General features: G+C 35.0%; 1 protein-coding gene and 1 non-coding gene across 3 annotated transcripts in view; one reads left to right on the top strand and one right to left on the bottom strand.

The window, feature by feature from the left end:
• LOC134741691 (uncharacterized) overlaps positions 1-17,259 on the top strand; it is a 136,188-nt gene extending 118,929 nt beyond the window's left edge. Inside the window, exons 4-8 of one of the 2 annotated variants that reach the window (XM_063674567.1) lie at positions 2,625-2,753; positions 4,297-4,390; positions 8,976-9,103; positions 12,948-13,116; positions 15,706-17,259. In XM_063674567.1, coding sequence (XP_063530637.1) covers positions 2,625-2,753; positions 4,297-4,390; positions 8,976-9,103; positions 12,948-13,116; positions 15,706-15,836 — 651 coding nt within the window. In that variant the 3' untranslated portion in view covers positions 15,837-17,259. The remainder of the gene's footprint in view (positions 1-2,624; positions 2,754-4,296; positions 4,391-8,975; positions 9,104-12,947; positions 13,117-15,705) is intronic. The other variant, XM_063674568.1, reaches the window with a different exon arrangement.
• Positions 17,260-18,285: 1,026 nt separating this feature from the next.
• On the bottom strand, positions 18,286-18,358 carry Trnas-uga (transfer RNA serine (anticodon UGA)). The gene has a single exon. It is a non-coding gene; the product is annotated as a tRNA-Ser (tRNA).
• Positions 18,359-20,081: the final 1,723 nt, after the last annotated feature.

Consider the following 20,081-nt stretch of genomic DNA (forward strand, 5'->3'; position numbering starts at 1 on the left):
TAAGGCTATTGTGGAGTTTATAAATAAAAACCTCATTAGGCAGCCACATCTTCCACATAAATAACAACTCACTAACGAGATCTCACTCAGATGCTTTTTAAAAGGAGATTTACCATGCCCGTTTAAATTCTACGCGTCTCTGACGTAATGATCGCTATTTTATTTCGTGGCGCCCGATTATATTCAGCTTGATGTCTTTTTTCGCACGCCATTTGGGACGACCACGTTAAAACTGCAGCCATGTTCCGGCTGTTTATGAAGCAAAGCAATCGAGTGAGAGAAATGCTTAGCTTGAAGTACAAGTCATACTTATTCGTACTGACATGCAAAATTATAAGTGCCGTTGGTCTCTTTTTGGTCAAACTCATAAAGCTGTGTAATGGGTTGGCTTAAAGTAGTGAGAATTTTTAATTTCTGAAACATAAATAAAGACAATAGCTATTGGTTTCAGGATTTTATAATGACAAACTAAAGCATATTTGATATTAAGTACAAGGAAACATAATATAAAATAAAGTCCTTCACCTTCAATTTCTCGTAACTGTTTTCTAATCGTCCGCATCATGCTTTGGACAACATTAAGTAAATTTTCATAACTGTTTCTATACATATTTTAATTATTTCGGAGTATTAGTTTCTTATCCATAAAATGCCATCGCTCACAATGCTAACTGATTGAAAATGGCCCAAAAATCTGCAATTGATCGAGTTTTAGAGACGACCGGAAAGTTACATGTTTTTGTAATGTTTTTGAAAACCCGTGAATCCGAAAACAGTGCCTACAATATTTTGTAACATGGCTCACCTATCATATCTTGTACTTATCGACTCCCATGTATGACTTATCAAATTATATAAAAAAGTGTAAGTTAATTCATGTTTTGTAGTTTTCGAAAAATATTTGCCCATGCATACTTAATATCAGTAAAACTGTGACTGTAAGTTTTATTTCTTTATTTATTTTAATTTACTTAGTTTATACTTAACTTTAATAATAGATTATAAGTCTTATTCTTGTATTTATACTGTGACTTAACGTAAAGATACTGGTTTTCTCTACGTCTAAAAAGTTGTTTCCTATTTTTGAAATGATAATGAAATGAAGAGTTAAATTTCGTCCCCTTAATATCGATAAAGTTAAAGGTTTTAAAGTAGGGTACGAGTAATTCTATAAAATTATACGAACATTAAATTTGTCGACGTCAAGCTAAACTGTTAAGATCCTGTGCTCTAGTTCAATCTGAGAAAGTTTACGTCGAAATGAGACGAAATAAAGCAATAAATTCTGAATCAATTTATGTTTAATATTATTTGTTATTATAATTAATTAGATTTATCTTCAAAAGTAATTAAGGGGTGGCACATTTCCGTTATCACATTGCCGTTGATTGACAACACCTAAATTTGGAATAACACGAGGCCAATTTGTTAGATGGATGTGCTTTGTTGTTGAAAACAAAAGTAATAGATTAAGGTGCCTCGTCATTTTTCACGTGAAGACAGACAACTATTAAGTTCGGAGTTTGTAGCTGTATGCGGTTCTACAGGGTTTTATAGGGTTCCACGCCTATAATGGATTTTACGGAAATTCTAGTCATTATCACAAATATCACAATACTATAATCTATCTTAGCTTATTTCTAAATGAATATACAATGCCATGTTTAAATAATGTTACGTGTTAAGATACTATTACTCATCTCGAAATCTTAGTTTGTAGTTGTGTACTGTTTATATACTACCTGCCAGAAAATGTTTGAGCAGTCTTGGTTTTTTGCATAGAGCCTTTCAGAAGTCTTTGTTGTTGTGAAAGTCACTTATCATTAAATTCAACCTAAATTGTTCAGTATTTCCGGGCTTAAAACCCGAGAGAATTTCTCTAATTTCGCAATCGAAATTTAACCCTTTTGGCGATAAGCAGCCTTGAAGGGGGATGGTGGGAAGAGGCATCAGTGATGCGGGTAACGATTCAAATTCTAAAAGGAAATTTCCAATCTACGAAACATGAAATTAAGGAGCCGTGCTTTAGGAATGAACCACACACATTATACCACAATTTCGGCTGGCCGCTTATGGACTTCTAATACAATATACTCGTACATATTATAATTACAATTTTCTTGGCATGTATTTCACCTTAAGCATTATTTATGTGAAAACATTTTATAATCAAGAACATTTAAAAAAAATTGTCTTTTTAACCTACTACTTGTTTTTAAATAACTTGGGTCTAAGATTCATTATAAGAAATATATACCCTCATCTGTTATTTATTTGACACATTGCAATTTAGTTGCAATGTGTCAATGTTTGTATTATCTATCATAATTTCTTACCATAAATAAATAACAGAGTAGGTATATATTTCTTATAACTTATCTCCTACTATTATAACTTTTGCGTAATAAGTAGTCTGGGTCTTGTTTTAGAAATTGGAATAGGGCTCAATACATTTTTTTTACTTCCAAATCATTTTTTTACATTTGGTAGATTTTTATTGTAAGGATAAATCAATCGATATAAAAAATAAACCTTACACAATTATACATTTTGCATAGGAAACGACATCGTCGATATTATCCTTGTCACTTTGTCATAATTTTGTCATTGTGATATTGTTTCAGCTGAACATGCAAGTGTCCTGGGTGCGTCACAGAGACATCCACTTGCTGACCGTGGGACGCTACACATACACGAGCGATCAGCGATTTAGAGCCATTCACCTTCCGCATTCCGAGGACTGGACCTTGCAGGTTAATAAGTTTTACTTATAATTAAGTGTAGTCTACTCCATATTTAAGAATAATGTTAAAATTAAAAAGAAAAACTCGTGTCTATTGGGTTGTGATATATTTCCGTAGATACAAAATGTTATCTCCGACCAAATCACGGGTATCATTTTATTGCATTAATAATATACAAGGACGCATCAGTTTAGTCTCATCAATGTAGCTATATGGTTCTCGGTAGTTAGCTACCGAGAACCATATAGCTGCACACAGCTGCAAGTATCAGCTGCTGAATTTATTTATAAAGTAGGTATGCACTTTTGCAGCTCGCTGTGGTACACCTATGCACGAATGGAGAACAAAACTACACACTTTTAGCCTTACCGTGCTTTGAAAATAAAATGTATTATTAAAATTTATCGTTACAAAGGTTTTATGGAATTACTTAATAGAAGTGCAAAGGAAAAAGGCATAGTCAGCAATAAAAGCGTTTTTTTAGATCATAATACGGTTGCCAAATAATATTAACAGCATCAATATTGAGTCTTTTCTCAAGTAAATTCATTGATTCATTTACACAACTTTCGGTCAATCGAAAAAAATCACAAACATAGGTCTTAAAACACACCATAAAAAACTGTAATAATTTCTGCACAAAACTTAAAAACTTTTTTACTTTTTTTTACCTTTCAAGTGGCATACCTCATTTTTGAGTTGAAGGAATTACGATTTTATTTTAATTAATCAAATTCCAAATTTAAATGACGTTAATTGTACGCGAGGCGGTTCCTGCCACTTCAAGGGTTAATTAAAAGTTACTAAAAAATAACAACGACCCCGGGCACGCTCGACTGTACGCTCGGTACTTAGCGAGCTGCGAGGCTGCGACCTAAACTCACGGCGTCTTTAGTCTCTCTTCTCTTTGTCACAATAAATATAGCAATTTGCATTTTCTTCTGAAATAATTACATCTAAACTGTCAAGTTCTGTAAAAATGTCAAAATATTGTCAATTTCCACTAAACAACTATGGACTACGCTACGAAAAACACAACAGTGTCAACTAAACTTTATTGGAAATTTGTCATTCATAATACTTAATGAATGTATAGCGTGAAATATTTGCTTTTGTAGCATTAAAATACAAACAGCTATTATGCGCTGTATTTTTTTGTATTTTTTAGACCACAAATTTTATTGTTTGTTACATCAACGCGGATTGATGCGATCATAACATTGCACAGATAGAATGTCAATTATAAGTATGCAATTACATTTTTATTTTGCTCACTTAAGTAAAATATCTAAAGCGTTACCGCAAGATCTTAAATTTACTTAGATTTTACATATTTTTGAAAGCCACTATTACCAGGCGTGACTCACTCCGCGGTTTCGTCCCGCCGCTACAAGTAAATGCGGCCGCCCCCAGTTCTGAGGTCTAGCCATAGTAATTGCCGCGCACAGCTACGGAACGGACGCCTGTTCGCGCATGCGCCACCTAGCGGTTATATCTGTCGTAATAGACGCGTTTTGTTAGAGTGAATATTATTATTGATTTATTGTTACAGATTAAATATCCACAGCACAGAGACTCTGGAATCTACGAATGCCAAATATCTACAACGCCGCATATGAGTCATTTTATTCATTTGAATGTCGTTGGTAAGTACTCCATAATTTTAATTTAACTAGAAGCAGCTTTAATATATTATTTATAGTCCTGGCGGCTCACCCCGAAGTTCAGTAAAATGCTGCAAATGGTGTTAAAGCATTGAAAATCGGCACGATTGATCTTTAGTCCATATAAATCAATTTGACCTGAAGCACAAAAAAATAAAATAAAAAGGAGAGAAGTTATGACGTCATCTTTCTTTTGTATAAAAAAAAATATATTTTTCACCTCAGCAGCTCGAACAAGCCTACTTTCGTCACTCCCTGGAGTGAGGAAAGTGCGACTTTCCTCACTTCAGGGAGTGCAACAATGTAGCTTTTCAATTTAGTGAAGGCCATGAACTTACGGTACGGTACGGTACGGTACGGTAAGGTACGGTACGGTACGGTACGGTACGGTACGGTACGGTACGGTACGGTACGGTACGGTACGGTCCGGTACGGTACGGTCCGGTCCGGTCCGGTCCGGTCTCGTATCGTAACATATCGTATCGTATCGTATCGTATCGTATCGTATCTTATCGTATCGTACATATTATAATACTTTTTTTTCTGTTTATTCTGTGTAATTCGAAATACATTTTAACCTTTAATATGTTCTCACTACTGAGGTGAAAAATTATGTGTGCAACACGAGAGCAAAGTTATTTTACATCTCGTGTTTTTGAGTCCCTCGCTACGCTCAAGATTCTACCTTAGAATCACTCGCTTGGCTCGTGATTCAATTATAGAATCTCGCTTTCTCGGGACTCAAAATAAACACTCGCAAGAAAAACCAACTTTCCTCTCTTGTTGCACAAATAACTATTTTGTTCAGAAACCTATCGTGTGTGGTATTATATGAAAGGGCATTCTGACCCGTTTTAGAAGCAATTGTTTAGAAGCAAAACAACAAAAATATTGGTATTTTTACTAAACGGCTTAATCAATTGTAAGGGTCATTATTTATAAATAGTTTATATTTGGATTATGCCTACTTTCATTTATGATTAGCTTATAAAATAATATCAATTGACTTACTTGTCACTGTTCGTTTTCATCATCAACCACCACCAATCAATGGGAGATCACCCAGTCTCCCAACACAATTAAAAAAATAATTTACCTAAAAATAAATAAATAGATATCTATATACAACGTAATTTGATCAGAATCAGAATAGCCAATTTGATAGCCTATTTTGTTAGGAATCGAAGTTTATTAAAAACGTAAAAATGCCAATATGTCCGCGAGTCCGCGCATGTTAGAATTTTTTTATTTTATTTCAAATGAAGCTTTCTCAAACATAAGTGGAAATATTGTCATTATTTTCGTAATAGGCTGCGAAACACCGTGTTCAGCGCGCTAAAACGCATCAGAACCAAATCAACTTTCTGCAGTTATTTAGTCTTTGGCCACAATAATTCCAATTTTATTGCACTTGGGCTCAGCACAAGCATACAGAGTACAAGGAAGGCACGAAGCGACGAGCGACACAGCCTCCTCGTCTCAAAGCTAGCACACGACTGCCGGCCACGCCTTTTTGGAGCTACATACACACGAAATGTTGAATAATATTCGATTTCTTGAAAAAAAATAACATTATGAAACGTTGCATTTGTAGTGCCTGTTAAAACATTTATTTAAGTTTAAAAATAACTTTAATCGAATAAACCGTTTAGGAGATATAAGCAAAGTTAGTCGCAAAACGGCCTGTCGTAATGTTCCTTTTATGAAAAAACTATAAGTCACAGGGAAAAAGTCAAACGTTAGGAATGTTGTACATAAAATGTAGATTCATAATTATATATTTTTTAATAGTTTTTTGTTGAACCGTCCAACCAGCCTTCTGTAAACATTAAAACTAGATTATTAGTATCCCTGCTTTCATTTGGTCGCCATTACCTCCAACGCTGAACATAATGCGCATAATGTTATATACTCTAGAAATAAGAGTTTACGGCCAAAAATTGCGACTAGCGCCTTAATCGTAAACCATACCAATTAAAAAAGCTACTGAAGCAATTTGCCATTAAAATATTTGATTAGATGCCGTATCAGAATTTATGTAGATTAAGCAGAAATACTGCGTTGTAGTATTAAAGGTTAACGAGCCATTTAACGGTAGACCCAAGTATTATCAGCAATTGAATTCCACATTTATTTTTTACTTGTACGTGCATTTTCATACGCAAATGAAAAAACCGGCCACGAGCATGCCGAGCATGGGGTTCCGGAGTTACCCGTCCGTCACAACAGGCTGCCTTGAACGGGGCTACTGGCTACTAGTACACATGTACGTACTCAAAAAAAAAACCAGCCAAGTGCGAGTCGGACTCGCGCACGAAGGGTTCCGTATCATTACCCAAAAAACGGCAAAACATTAATGGGAAAAAGTATGAGAGCCTCACTTAAATATTTATTTTATTCTTCTTTTAGTATTTGTTGTTATAGCGGCAACAGGAATACATCATATGTGAAAATTTCAACGGTCTAGCCATCACGGTTCATGAGATACGGCCTGGTGACAGACAGACGGACGGACAGACGGACAGTGTAGACTTAGTAATAGGGTCCCGCTTTTACCCTTTGGGTACGGAACCCTAGAAAAGGAGAGGATACCTGCAGCGCTTTTTACTAAGAAAGGAAGATTTGTGCGATAACTCAAAAACTGCTTGACTGATCATATTCGCTAATATAGTTTTAATTGAAAGTTTTTATTAAGCTCTACTTTCACGATATTTTCATAGTTTGTACACGTTCAAAGGTTAGTTAGGAGGGTTGAAATATTCACTTCATCAAAAAAGTTGTTATTGAAGACCCCTATTCGTTGTAAGACCTATTCAACGACACACCACACAATAGAGTTAAAGCGAAATCAAATTTATCCTTATTTTACGTGTGTAGGCGAGGTACCCTAAACATTTTTTTAGTGGTCGTGGGTTCAAGTCCCACCCAAGACAGTGAATTTTTCCACTTATAATTAATTTATTTTTCTAGTTTTTATTTTACCATTTTGTCGCCATAATTGATTTAAATATGCAGCCAAATTGCAGGTTTCTAACATTAACGATCAAGGAGCAAAGCCTCGGGTGGACAGACAGACAGGACGTTCCGACTAATCGTATTAGATAAATAATTAATGGACGCACCCCATACATAACCTCATAGTGACATTAATTAAATTTTATCCCTTACCTATAGTATGTTAATAGGAACATAATAACCACCGTAAATCCTAAAGGCGTAAATTACAAACAATCTTACTACAATAAATATACATATATTCACTTCAGACGGTTTAGAAACGAGATGCCAGAAAGTTACCGAGATAAAATATGTTTCCCAAGTAAGTATAAAGTTACTCGTATCTGGATGTACGTACATAAATTTTATTTCACGATTTCTAGATAACATCACAGATAAAATTACCCACGGTGTTGATATTCGCATGCTTGATATCGGTGAATAGTTAGTAGATGTGACAAGTTTATGCTACAACACTTATTTGCTTTTTTAATTTTAATACATATAATTATCTGTTTGGTAGTTACCATCTTGTACTTAAGTACATATATTATCAGAATAATCTACCGGTTTTTGATTCGGTAGCTATAACAAAGCTGCGACACACATATACCTACGCACACACAACAAAATACAGATCTACAGGATGTCCGGTAATTAATGAACAACCTTCTAACAGAAGTCATTATAATCTAATATTGATACGGTTTTAACATCCCCTGACTACCGACTAAAATACCGACTTGGTTTCACATATTACATCTCAAAACTTTTTTTGTAGTAAAAGAATTGCGTTGTGAGACTTGCATATTTTTACATGTAAAGTTTTTGATTCGATCATATTTATTGGCTCTTCCAGAAACTCGACTCGCCTGAGCTCGCATAAGTATATAACCAAAGATAACAACACGACTTCAAACTTAGCTTCTAAACCTTCTATCGACTTTTTGTCATTGCAATCTAATATGACGTTAGTATTTAACAACATTCTTGATTCTATAAGCATAGCATCAGAATTGTGTATTCAATAGTAACGTGTGGTAGTAAAGTGTAGTAAACGTATGGAGCATAAATGTGTTCAACTTTGATTAAGACATAATACAATAAATACTTTATAAACAAAAAATCTAAATCGTTTTAATAAAATATAATGTGCTTTAATTATAAAAAAAATGTTTCCGATGGCCAGAATGCATATACCGAGTGTGGCCTGTACAGGAGCAATAAATTACTTTGTACTGTAGGCTGTACTCCTCAAACTGATCAACATTTGTTAAGCAACCTTTAAAAATAACCTGTGTTTTGATTTTTAGTACACTTTAAAGTTTATTCTAAGACGCAATATATTGCAAATTTTGTTATGTTTACATAAATTAAAATAATGTTAGCGTACATTGAGGCCAATATTTATTTTGTATGAAAAATAGGAACTAAAAGATTCATAAAAGTTTTATCGTTTGAGGAGTAGGATATTAAGTTTCAATTTTTTTCTCGTGTTACAGGCCACACCTGGTATATGAAGTTATGAAACTTTGTTTCATATTATTCTCAACAAACAATTTGTTCCCAGAACCTACTACGGAAATCATCGGCGGGCCAGACCTGTACATAGACCGAGGGAGCACGATAAACTTGACGTGCGTAGTGCTGTACTCTCCAGAGCCACCTGCTTACATTTTTTGGAACCACAATGATGCGGTAATTTATGCGATTTTTTATTTCATTTGACTAAAGCTACTACGCGCGATAGCGACATCGACTATTTATTTGTAAGAATATCAATGAATATGATCATAGTTACTTATATTTGTGGGAGTCTTTCTTGCGGGCGAGATACTGTTGCGGCGCTCCTATGCTAAGCCTGCTGTTTGCTAAAATGTATAACAAAAAGTCTCCTGGTTGTGGCGTACTCACGTCAGTTAAATAGTTAATTATAATAGGAATATGTATTGTAAGGTTGACTGGGATGCGCTAAAATGTTTGTTTATACTAAAAGTCCAACAAGGTACTTATAGGTAAGTTTAGGTTAGGTTACCTGTAAGTATGTGTCCTTTTTAAAGTACTATTTGAATTTGATTATTTTCGTTTCGCTAGAGTTGCAGCATCTCATGTTCTACAGCCAGTTATTGCGTCACTGCGGTGCGGTCATTCTCATTTTGGTTGGCATAATTTTATGATACTTTTAATTAGTATCTGTTAACCGGTTTACTATTAACAATCTGCCATTTAATGCTAAAAAATCAAATATAAATACATTTCATTGCCGAATGTTAAACTAGGATTATATTATTTTATTATTTTTATAGATTTTGAATGATAATGCACTATTGTTCATTGCTTTAATTAACAGTGGACAAAAATATACATTGTACATATATAACAGTTCTAGCAAATAAATCAAGTACGGCCGCTTACACCATTACGAGAATTAGAGAATAGGGAATATTACGCGAAACTCTGCGTAGGGGGCGTTACTACCGCAATCTGAGGGTCTATCGCGAAACAAGAAAATCGAAATTTCGTTATCTAACATCTCTGTCACTCTTGCATATTCGAGCGATAAAGAGGCAGATAGCGAAATTTCGGATTCACGTTTCCCGGTAGGTCCTCTGTAAACAAACCGCCTTGGTGCATCAATTTCATATTTTATTATTTCTGAAAACTTGTCAAAAACCTACTAAAGGTACAGTATGTATAAAGTTACTCTATGGTTTACTAAAAAGGCTAGTGCTGCATTCTGGTGGAAGAACATTCCAGTAATATCCCCTATTACTAATATTGAGACAGCTCACCTAGGTTAGTGTCAATATGTAATGTCATATAGATAATAGGTAAAAACATTACTTACGCTCTTCTTACGTATAGTTCTGTTGTGTATATACAACTTGCAAAAAAACGCATAAGCATAATAAATTTACTATACCTATAGATATTTACTATAAGTTGTACATATCATGAAAATTATAAATCATTCTCCTTATCACCTCTTGATTGAATTTTCCACTGTAATACTTGACTTTCGGTTAGATTTATTAAAAAAATTATCTTATTGCCAATAATTATTTGTACAAATTACACACAAATCATTTCGTTTGAATGTGCAGAGGTCGTCCTCTAACGAGTTCAGAAAATGGTGCCATATTACTAATTCGCCTAGCTGAATTCAAATTCGATGTTTTTAAATTTACTTCTATTGTAAACTATATCATATTGTAAACTTACTTAAATAATCTGTAACTTAGGTACCTATATTACAAATAAAATCACTGTTTAAGCTTGTCAAAGTCTTTGACAGAACTTATTTCACCATTAACCAGCTTACAAAGCCTAAACAAAGCAGCAACTGATTGTTTAATAATCGTTATTTCGAATGTAGGTAAGTAATAAGAATCTGTGGACAAATTTGACAATAATTCAGAGTAGACACTTGTACATCCGCTTGCGTATTCAAACACAATTTTGACTGAATTATTTGACTTAACCTTTTTTTAACGTCACCTATAGAATTGGTTTCTTTGAAACTTTTCCAATTTACGTCATGTTATTCACCTGTCGCGACATGATTGACTTTGTATAAGAATTCAGCAAATAAATCGCTAAAAATATATACGGATATAGGTTCAATGAACTAATAGAACTTAGTGCACCTTTACAAGCTTTATGAAACATATTTGCGACAAGCGACAATGTGGTACCTTTTGGTTGAAAACGTCACATTTGTTTGAAATTTTAAACTTCATTGTGGTATAATATTGTCTTCGGTTACCGCGATAGTTACTCATGAAATAAAACTATGAAAACGGATTATATCGCGTATATTGAATTTATAATACATCCCGACGTCGGGATGTATTATATCGGGATATAATCCGTTTTCATAGTTTTATTTCATTGTGGTAATTTTAAACTTTGAATTTAGGTCGCACGGCAATATTTATAGCCATAAGACAGGACGTTTGTCTTTAAGTGAGTCTTCATATGAATCAAATAAATAATACGTTAATAACATTCAGTTCAAAAATGTCAAACTAACACTATATCAAAATTAAAGTATTTCGATTCAAACATTTACTCGTATTATGTAACATCTGGGAGACCGAGCTTTTCTCGAAAAACAAAAAAACTTAAAAATAACGCGCATTTCCTAGAGATAAGACCTAGCTGCCCCCCGAAAACCTCCATTTAGCAAATTTCATAGAAATCGTTAGAACCGTTTCCCAGATCCCCGAAATATATAAATATATATACAAAACCATCCTTTTGTGAATTCTTATTATTAAGTTTGACATATCTATAATAATTCAATGTTTTTAAGAATAATAATAACTGCATCAATAAATTGCTCTGATATTTAGATTAAGGTAATATTTAAAACTTGACAATTTAAAAGTGCTTGTTGCTAGGCCTATTTGAATAAAGAATATATTGAATTGAATTAATTGAATTGAAAAAACCGGCCAAGTGCCAGTCGGACTCGCGCAAAGAGGGTTCCGTACATTACATAATTTTAACAATGTATTTTTTATGTGAAACGTGAGTGAAAGGGAAATTGCGGTTTACGATTTATGACGTATTAAAAAAAAACTACTCACTAGATCTCGTTCAAACCAATTTTCGGTGGAAGTTTGCATGGTAATGTACATCATGTATTTTTTTCAGTTTTATCATTCTCTTATTTTAGAAGTTACAGGGGGGGACACACATTTTACCACTTTGGAAGTGTCTCTTGCGCAAACTATTCAGTTTAGAAAAAAATGATATTAGAAACCTCAATATCATTTTTGAAGACCTATCCACAGATACCCCACACGTATGAGTTGGATGAAAAAAAAATTTGAATTTCAGTTCCAAGTATGGGGAACCCCCAAAATTTATTGTTTTTTTTTTTTCTATTTTTGTGTGAAAATCTTAATGCGGTTCACAGAATACATGTACTTACCAAGTTTCAACAGTATAGTTCTTATAGTTTCAGAGAAAAGTGGCTGTGACATACGGACGGACAGACAGACAGACATGACGAATCTATAAGGGTTCCGTTTTTTGCCTTTTGGCTACGGAACCCTAAAAAGGTATAAGATGTGTTTGTTTACTCAGTGCTTGACCCCATTTACGTCTGTTTAAATATTATTTTAAAAACCTAAACTGTTATACTTTAAAGTAACATATTTCTGAGAAATATACTTAAAAGAACGCTTAAAGTGCCTGCCACTTGCAATATTGGCCGATCCGCTTTAGAAAAGTAAACACGTAGATTCCACTTTTTATTCAAATTACTCTGTTGTTTGCATGTGACTTTTGATGCTCCGTATCATCGTTACTATTATAGCAGTTTATGTTACGATTCGGTGTCACGCGAGCGTTTTACACATATTTGTATTTAATGATTGGCTATTTTCGGCTATTATGTTGTTAATTGTTATTTATGTTTTATGGTACTAAATCGGCATTGTACCTACGTAAATACTTGTAACAGGGCATAATACGCGGATGTAGTCGGAATAAATATGTATAGTTGTATCATATGTGTACGTTTCTCTTACAGATAATCAGCTATGACTCTCCCCGCGGCGGAGTGTCCGTGGTGACGGAGAAGGGGGAGACAACCACCTCGTTCCTGCTCATCCAGCAGGCCAGGCCCTCAGACTCGGGCACTTACCAGTGCAATCCGAGCAATGCACAATCCAAGAGCATCGTTGTGCATGTGCTTAATGGTGAGTTAGCTTATATTTTTACCGTCAACAAAGTTTATTATTTATTTTAACTAACATGGATTACTCCATATTTTGATATGTTGGGAATCCTTCAGTGTGTTTTTTTTTGCTTAACGTTTATGATACAACAATATTTACCTCGAATTCGAATCGAATTGTTAAGTACAAATGTTATAAAATTCAAACCACCTGTTTTTATATAAGTAATCCAAAATATTAGGGAGAATGAGTTTTGGCATGTCGTACCTATGACTTTGTCCACTACTCATTCCAAAAGTATTTTTTTTAACTATATCAGACTTAAACTTTGCTTATGAGTTACCTACTCTTTTCGTTTAGCTCGGTCAGCGTGCTTTCTAAATATCATTAAAATTATGTAACTGTTTAGGTATTTCTTGAATTTAAATTCCATCTGAGTCAGTTAGGTACTTCTGATAGTTATCCCTTAAAAAGGAACCGATATAAAAAATACAATCTCCGCAACTCAAGGCGGCCTTATTATCAAAGACATCCCAGTCTAGTTGATAAACGAGCGTAAGATAAGAGAAAGGAAATACATTTTTAAAATCCCAGGGAAGAGTAAAAATCCCGAATAAAGGCCATTATCATTAAAACAACGATGGCGATAAATCAAAAGTATGAAACGTGTCTTTCAGATGGGTGCGTTAATGTTTTTATTATGTTCTGGATCTGTGTAAGAGATTTGCGAGGGCCGTTTTGGCGATAAAAAATCATGATAATTTTGCCATCACTGAATACTGTATTTTGACGTAAAAACAGCTATACGTATTTAGTGGTTTGTATTTGTTTAGCTAATATTTATAACAAAGTTACTTCGCAAAAACTTAATAAATTTTCGGTAAAAAATTACCTAAAATCTCAAGCTCGAAACAACATTTTAAAAACGATCACAAAGCGCTCACTACTCACTGGTAGGAAATATCATCTACTTTAAGCATATTGTATCAAATTAGTAATTTACAGTTTACTCCAAAGTGAATTCCGGACCGGGCACGGAGTCTTAAATTCGACCGTCTTCACTACATCACCTGGATTTCCGACCAAATCATAAAAATTCACTGCAATGATATGTATATTTAGGTCAAAGAGTGCAATGACGATGAAATTTAAAAAGAGAGTCGACCGAAAATATCCTCGGAGCGGCATATTAAAAATGCCTGTCCGGCAGCTCTTTCGCTATTTGTATGTTAAATGTTGTTTGTTTTTGTACTGAAAAAGCATATCTATACATATAGCGTTCATATAAAATTTGTTGGGACAACTAATGTGAATCCGTTAATCACCAATACCTATTATTTTTTTCTCAACCGTTTTAAAATTTTACTCCTTTAAAGTGTTATGGCCTAAACACGGGCTCACTTAGTAAAATTAACCATTATCTTTCCAAATATCGCCCACGCATGTAAAAAGAGGTGTCATTCGATTGCTTAAGAACTAGGGCATAATGCATATTACCTATTACAAAAATGTTTAAGAAAAGTATCCAGGACGACTTCAAAATTGACGATTAATTTATTGAAAGGGAAGACTGTAGACCTGTATTTTTTTGTTGTTAATAGATATATTATGTAGTAATAGACAAACAAGTTAATGAGTCTATAATCTATATACCAACATATTTCATTCGGGCGCACTTTGTAAATTAGCCATTACTTCTCCATTTATTGGTCCTACTGTTTTTTATTATGATATAAGAGGCAAACGAGCAGTCGGATCACCTGATGGTAAACGATTGCCGTCGCCCATGGACGGGTGTGTAATACCAGAGGGGTTGTAAGTGCATTGCCGGCCTTTAAGATGGGAATAGAATAGAATATAATAGTTTTTATTCGTAAACACACAGACAATAGACATACGTTAAAAGAAAATAGTGAAAATAAAATATAGTGAATGTAGTTGACACTTGTTGAAATTTATAACTAAATCTAGTTAAGTGGATAGAATATCAGCAATTTATCACAATAAATTGGAAACTTAAAAAATATATGGGAATAATAAAAAAATACAAGACCTCAGTTTCGATAATAAACTTTTTTTTAAACTCAAATACGTAAAAAATAACGGTAACCTACGATTCCTTACATTTTATTTAAAAAAAATGTATAGCAACAATATATATATAAACGCAACATTTCACCTACAAAATCGCAATTTCCTTGTTTTCCATATATTGAAACGGCTTCTAAGCAAAGTGATACAGTGACGTCACGATGTGTTGCCATTTTGTACGCTCCGTGCACCCGCGCTAGCTAGCGGCTAGCGGACGCCCAGAGCGCCCGTGTTTGGCGCCATAAAACTTTTAAAGAGGCCCAGTTTTAAATTGGTTGAGAGAAATAAAATAAGTATGGGGGGCGGGGTGATTTGTCAATAAAATTCATCGTACAATAGGTACTTAGTTGACGGCTCCACACCATATAGCTGTCCAAAAGAAGAGGAGTTTAAAAAAAATCGCCTTTCATTTTTGTACTTACTGGGAATGTGTCCTCAAATATTTAAGTATTGAGTTATAAATTAATAATACCTATATTGTAACGGCCTTTCTCAGAGCAGTTTTAATTTTTGCCAAAGAAGCAAATTCGATTTTTCCTTTATCAGGTGAGTACCCGGCGGCGATGCAGCGCGGCGGGCAGACCTTCGCTCCCATGTCTCCGACACACTGCCTCGTGCTGGCCGCTTGCCTCATCCTTGCGCTCTCCTGACACATACCTGCCGACATTTACATGTAAATACAGTTTTACACAGCTTCTACTGTTAGCATTAACGCTTTCATTAGCCACATAAAGGCGGAAAGCAAATGTTAATAACAGAAGTGAGAGCAACTATTTTCTATTAATTAGTGTGGGTTGTGTTATGTAAAGTATAATATTAAATCCCTGAGCAAGTAGCTAAGCGCTTGTTTAGTACTGAACTGTATATAGTATATTATAATAAGTCATCTGAGTATTAGTTGTATAATTTTTACTTTTTCTTCTCGAAAGGAGCTTACCGTTAAGTTTACCTGACTCCGACTGTTAAAAAACTTAATTTTAATTTATATATATTTCGCAAACAAAAAAAAAACAGATTTAAAAAAAGCATGTGATCCTGTTATTAAATAGATTAGAAGCATTTGGAAGGTAAGTATTTCTTTGATGGAAACCAAGAAGACAGGATGTATAAACAGCTGACAATACTATTTAAAAATGACAAGAAGTGTTTAGAAAAACTGTAAATAATATAACGAGTAAAATATACGAATCATTACACCTAGCTTTACTATATCTGTGGTGAGAAGTGTACTGTACATTTTTATGTAAGTTTTAGCGAACGTTTTGCTGATTTCAATGATGTTGTAAATAATGTTGTATAGAAAGTAAGTACAAAGGTACCGAAGATGATTATTTGAATCTTATTAATAAATTGAGAACTGCGGCATACAAGTAGCATCTCGTCGCAACAAAAACAGTAAGAATAACATAGTAATGTAAGCATAAATTTAGACAAAAAACATAAATTTTGCATAAAAAATTAGTTAGAAATTAATTCTCATTCCAGATTTCTTGAGTTGTGTTTTTGGAAACAGGATGTAGTTTCACGGAAAATTACTAAAAAACCCGTTATGTTTTCGACAATTTGCCCGTCCTGATAATATTTTAATTAATAATGAATGATGAATATATATGATAATAAAGTGCTTTCGAGACAGATACTGTCTTTAAATTATCGGTTTGTTTTTGTCGTGAATGTTTATTTAACCCAAATTGTAAATAATTCTTATCCCTTGTGCAATCAATTTTACAAAGTTTGCTAAAATACGAAATAAATGCGATCTTCGAGTACATTGTCATTATCATGTTTTTTCTTGAATTTTGCTAATTAAGTAACAGAATTTCGAATAATATTACCAGTTATTATTATGTCAAAAGTTTATTGTATACAGGTAAATGATAGTATTAAAACTTGTTGTATGTATTGTATAATAAATTAATAATGATACTGAACGGTTAATAACCGTTACAATATAAATTACATGTGTAATGAATATTATAAAGACACAATAAAGTTTAAAAAAATGACTTTCCTTTCATACGTTTTTCTGTTGCTTAACTGAAAAAATCCATTCGGGGATGACAGATAAAAGGTAAATTAATTCCGACAAAGAAGACAGGCTGAGCATATATTATACAGTAGGCCGTCGGCGAAAACGGAGAAAAGAATAAAGTATTATAGATTCATATTACTTCTGAACAACAAAGTTTTTGTTAAACATAAGAAACACGGAACAGTCTGATGTAAAGACAGCTTATTCATTCCTGTGATTGTGTTGTTAATCTGATTAAACAAATAGGCGGCAAAGATGAAACATGGCGCTAAAATATATATGACAAAAGATGTAAATATTTAATATGTATAATATAAGTATCAAAATAAATAAAAGGTGAACCTATATACCAACTTAAATTACCACCAGTTTGTGTTTGTGCATTAATTAGGTTTTTTTTTTCAAAACAAAAAAATACATACATAAAAGCACAGCCAGCGAAGGTCTACGTTTTGACTCGGGCATTTTGCTTTCGTATGTCCGCATGTTCTCCTCTACAGATCGCAATTCTCAACCGATTCTAGTGAAATTTTGTAACCAAATTCTATGATGAAATAGATTTTTTTGGCGATCCGGTTTTTGGGATTTTTTTTAAATTGCGGAGTCGTGATAGCTCGCGCGAGTGACGAGTCGTAACAGTTTTTTTTTTTCTTTTTGAGACATGTTTACAGAGTAAATGGTAAAAAAGCAGAATATTTGTATGGCTGGTTTAGGCGGTATATAGATATTTTAACTCGAGAATAAGTGCCTAATTTCGTCAGCTTAGCTAAGAGCTGTCAAAGCGCAGTTTGCGAACATTCGCTTTGAAGTAAGGAGGTCCCTGGTCCGATCCCCAGTAATTATGCTGGGACATAACTTTTTGTATTTTTTAATACTTAACGACTTAATTTCGTATTGTTTTTTATTTATTTTGAAAAAAATTAAAAATCTCGTATTGTTGATTGATCAAGCGCGGGCTAAGCGTATTCGTCTTATTTTTACATTTTTGGCTTTTATTTAACTAGCCCTAAAACTTAAAAACTGTAATATATGACATATATTAAAGAAAAAGTGACTAAGCCCTCTAGTGGTGAAGGCCGGATTCGAACCGGCGTCTTTAGCTATCACGGCTAACGCCATGAACCCCTAGGCCACCCCGCCACGGCGGTGCCCGTCCGAATTTCTCGACTATATGCCATCTTAGTAAGACTAGGCGACTTTGACCTGCTCTAAGAGCAAGCACTGCGCGCTTGCACCTCCTAAACGAACTCCTTACGGATTTACGTTGTAGCGAGAGAGACTGGTGCTGCCATCTATTAACAACTTACTTAAAAAAAAAAAAAATAATAATAATAAAATAATTTGATTTGTTCCCAAACTTGTTCTTAGCCCTAAAACTTGTTTTTTTTTTGTCATTACAGAGCCTATGGAACCCTTATAATTTGGTCATGTCTCTGTCTGACCGCAGGTATATCACAGCCATATTATTTTACTCGATATCTAGGTATAATAGTAGATTGTATCACAAGGGAGCAAATTTACATATTTACGGTCAGGGCGTACAATCGTACATCGTGAATGAACCTAAGGTTTCTGTAATTGAAATAGAATCCTGAGCGTAATGATGGATTTTATTTTATTTAAAAGGCACACTAAACAGACAACATTCAATATTGTAACAAAAAGTACTGAAGTGGTAGGTATTACGTAAGAATGCCATCCAAAGCAAGCATGCACTGCACAGCAATTAAATTAATTATAAAATTATCCTAAAACTACACTAAATTACAAATTACAAAATTTCATAAATAATTATTACATGTCTAATTGCATAATATTATTGGGAAGTGTGATGATGGCCGAGAACCCTAACAACCTGCCTCCTAAATACTGCCGGCCGTGAGTCCGGAGAGCCGTGAGATGTAATTTTTTTTGCGTTTGATTGAATGCCAATTCATTATACTGGCGACACATTCTTTATATTGACACATTCTGAATTTTGCTACACATACCTACTGCTTTTCACATCATCTGTGAGGAAATTATTATGTTTCAAAATATTATTTAAACTAAAGGAATTGTTTGCAAAAAAGAAAAAAAAACTAACCTAACCTTTTTTTTTTTTTTTTTCCGTTGGAAAAATGCTTTATGCATACCCACACCCTCGGGGGAGAAAGTGCGGGTTATGTGGGACTCGGCAAAAGGCGCCACTACCCACTAAAAAATCAACGGTATGCCTGCGCGTAGCCAATGGGGCGTGGCCACGGGTTCTCTTAAGTACGCAACCGTGACCACGCCGGCGCCGCCCGCCACTACTACATGCAGCGGGCCCTTCTCTGGGGGGCCAGTAACTTCTAGCCCTGCCTCCTCAGAAGGCGCGTGGGCACACCACGCGCGCCTTCTCTGCGAGGCCTATGTAATGGGCAGCGACGCCCCCGCGCCGCTGCCCAGACCTCGCTAGGTGGGGGGGAGGAGATGGGCATACGCCCTCCTCCGAGCCCCTGCGCGCTTGCGGCGGATCGGGTGCGAGGCTGGGTCGGCCTCCCGTTCCCTCTCCGCTGCCTCCTTCTGCGACATTACATCCTCGCAGAAGGAGAGGACCGCTTTCCACGACCTCTCGTCGGCGACCATAGCCTTAACTACGGCCGGCAAGGAGAGGTCGTCCCCCACCACTGCCATGAGGTCACGGCGCTGCCCCGCCCAGGCTGGGCATTCCTCCAGGGTATGCTGCGCCGTGTCCTCGCCGCAGCTGCACTGGTGACACTCGGCCGTCACCTCCCGTCTTGCGAACCGGTGCAGGTAGCTCCCGAAGCTGCCATGACCCGTGAGCACCTGCACCAACCGGAAGGTTAGCGAGCCCCGCTCTCTTTCCAGCCAGTCTTGT

Source organism: Cydia strobilella, chromosome 5 (assembly GCF_947568885.1).
Source record: "Cydia strobilella chromosome 5, ilCydStro3.1, whole genome shotgun sequence".
Taxonomy (NCBI): domain Eukaryota; kingdom Metazoa; phylum Arthropoda; class Insecta; order Lepidoptera; family Tortricidae; genus Cydia; species Cydia strobilella.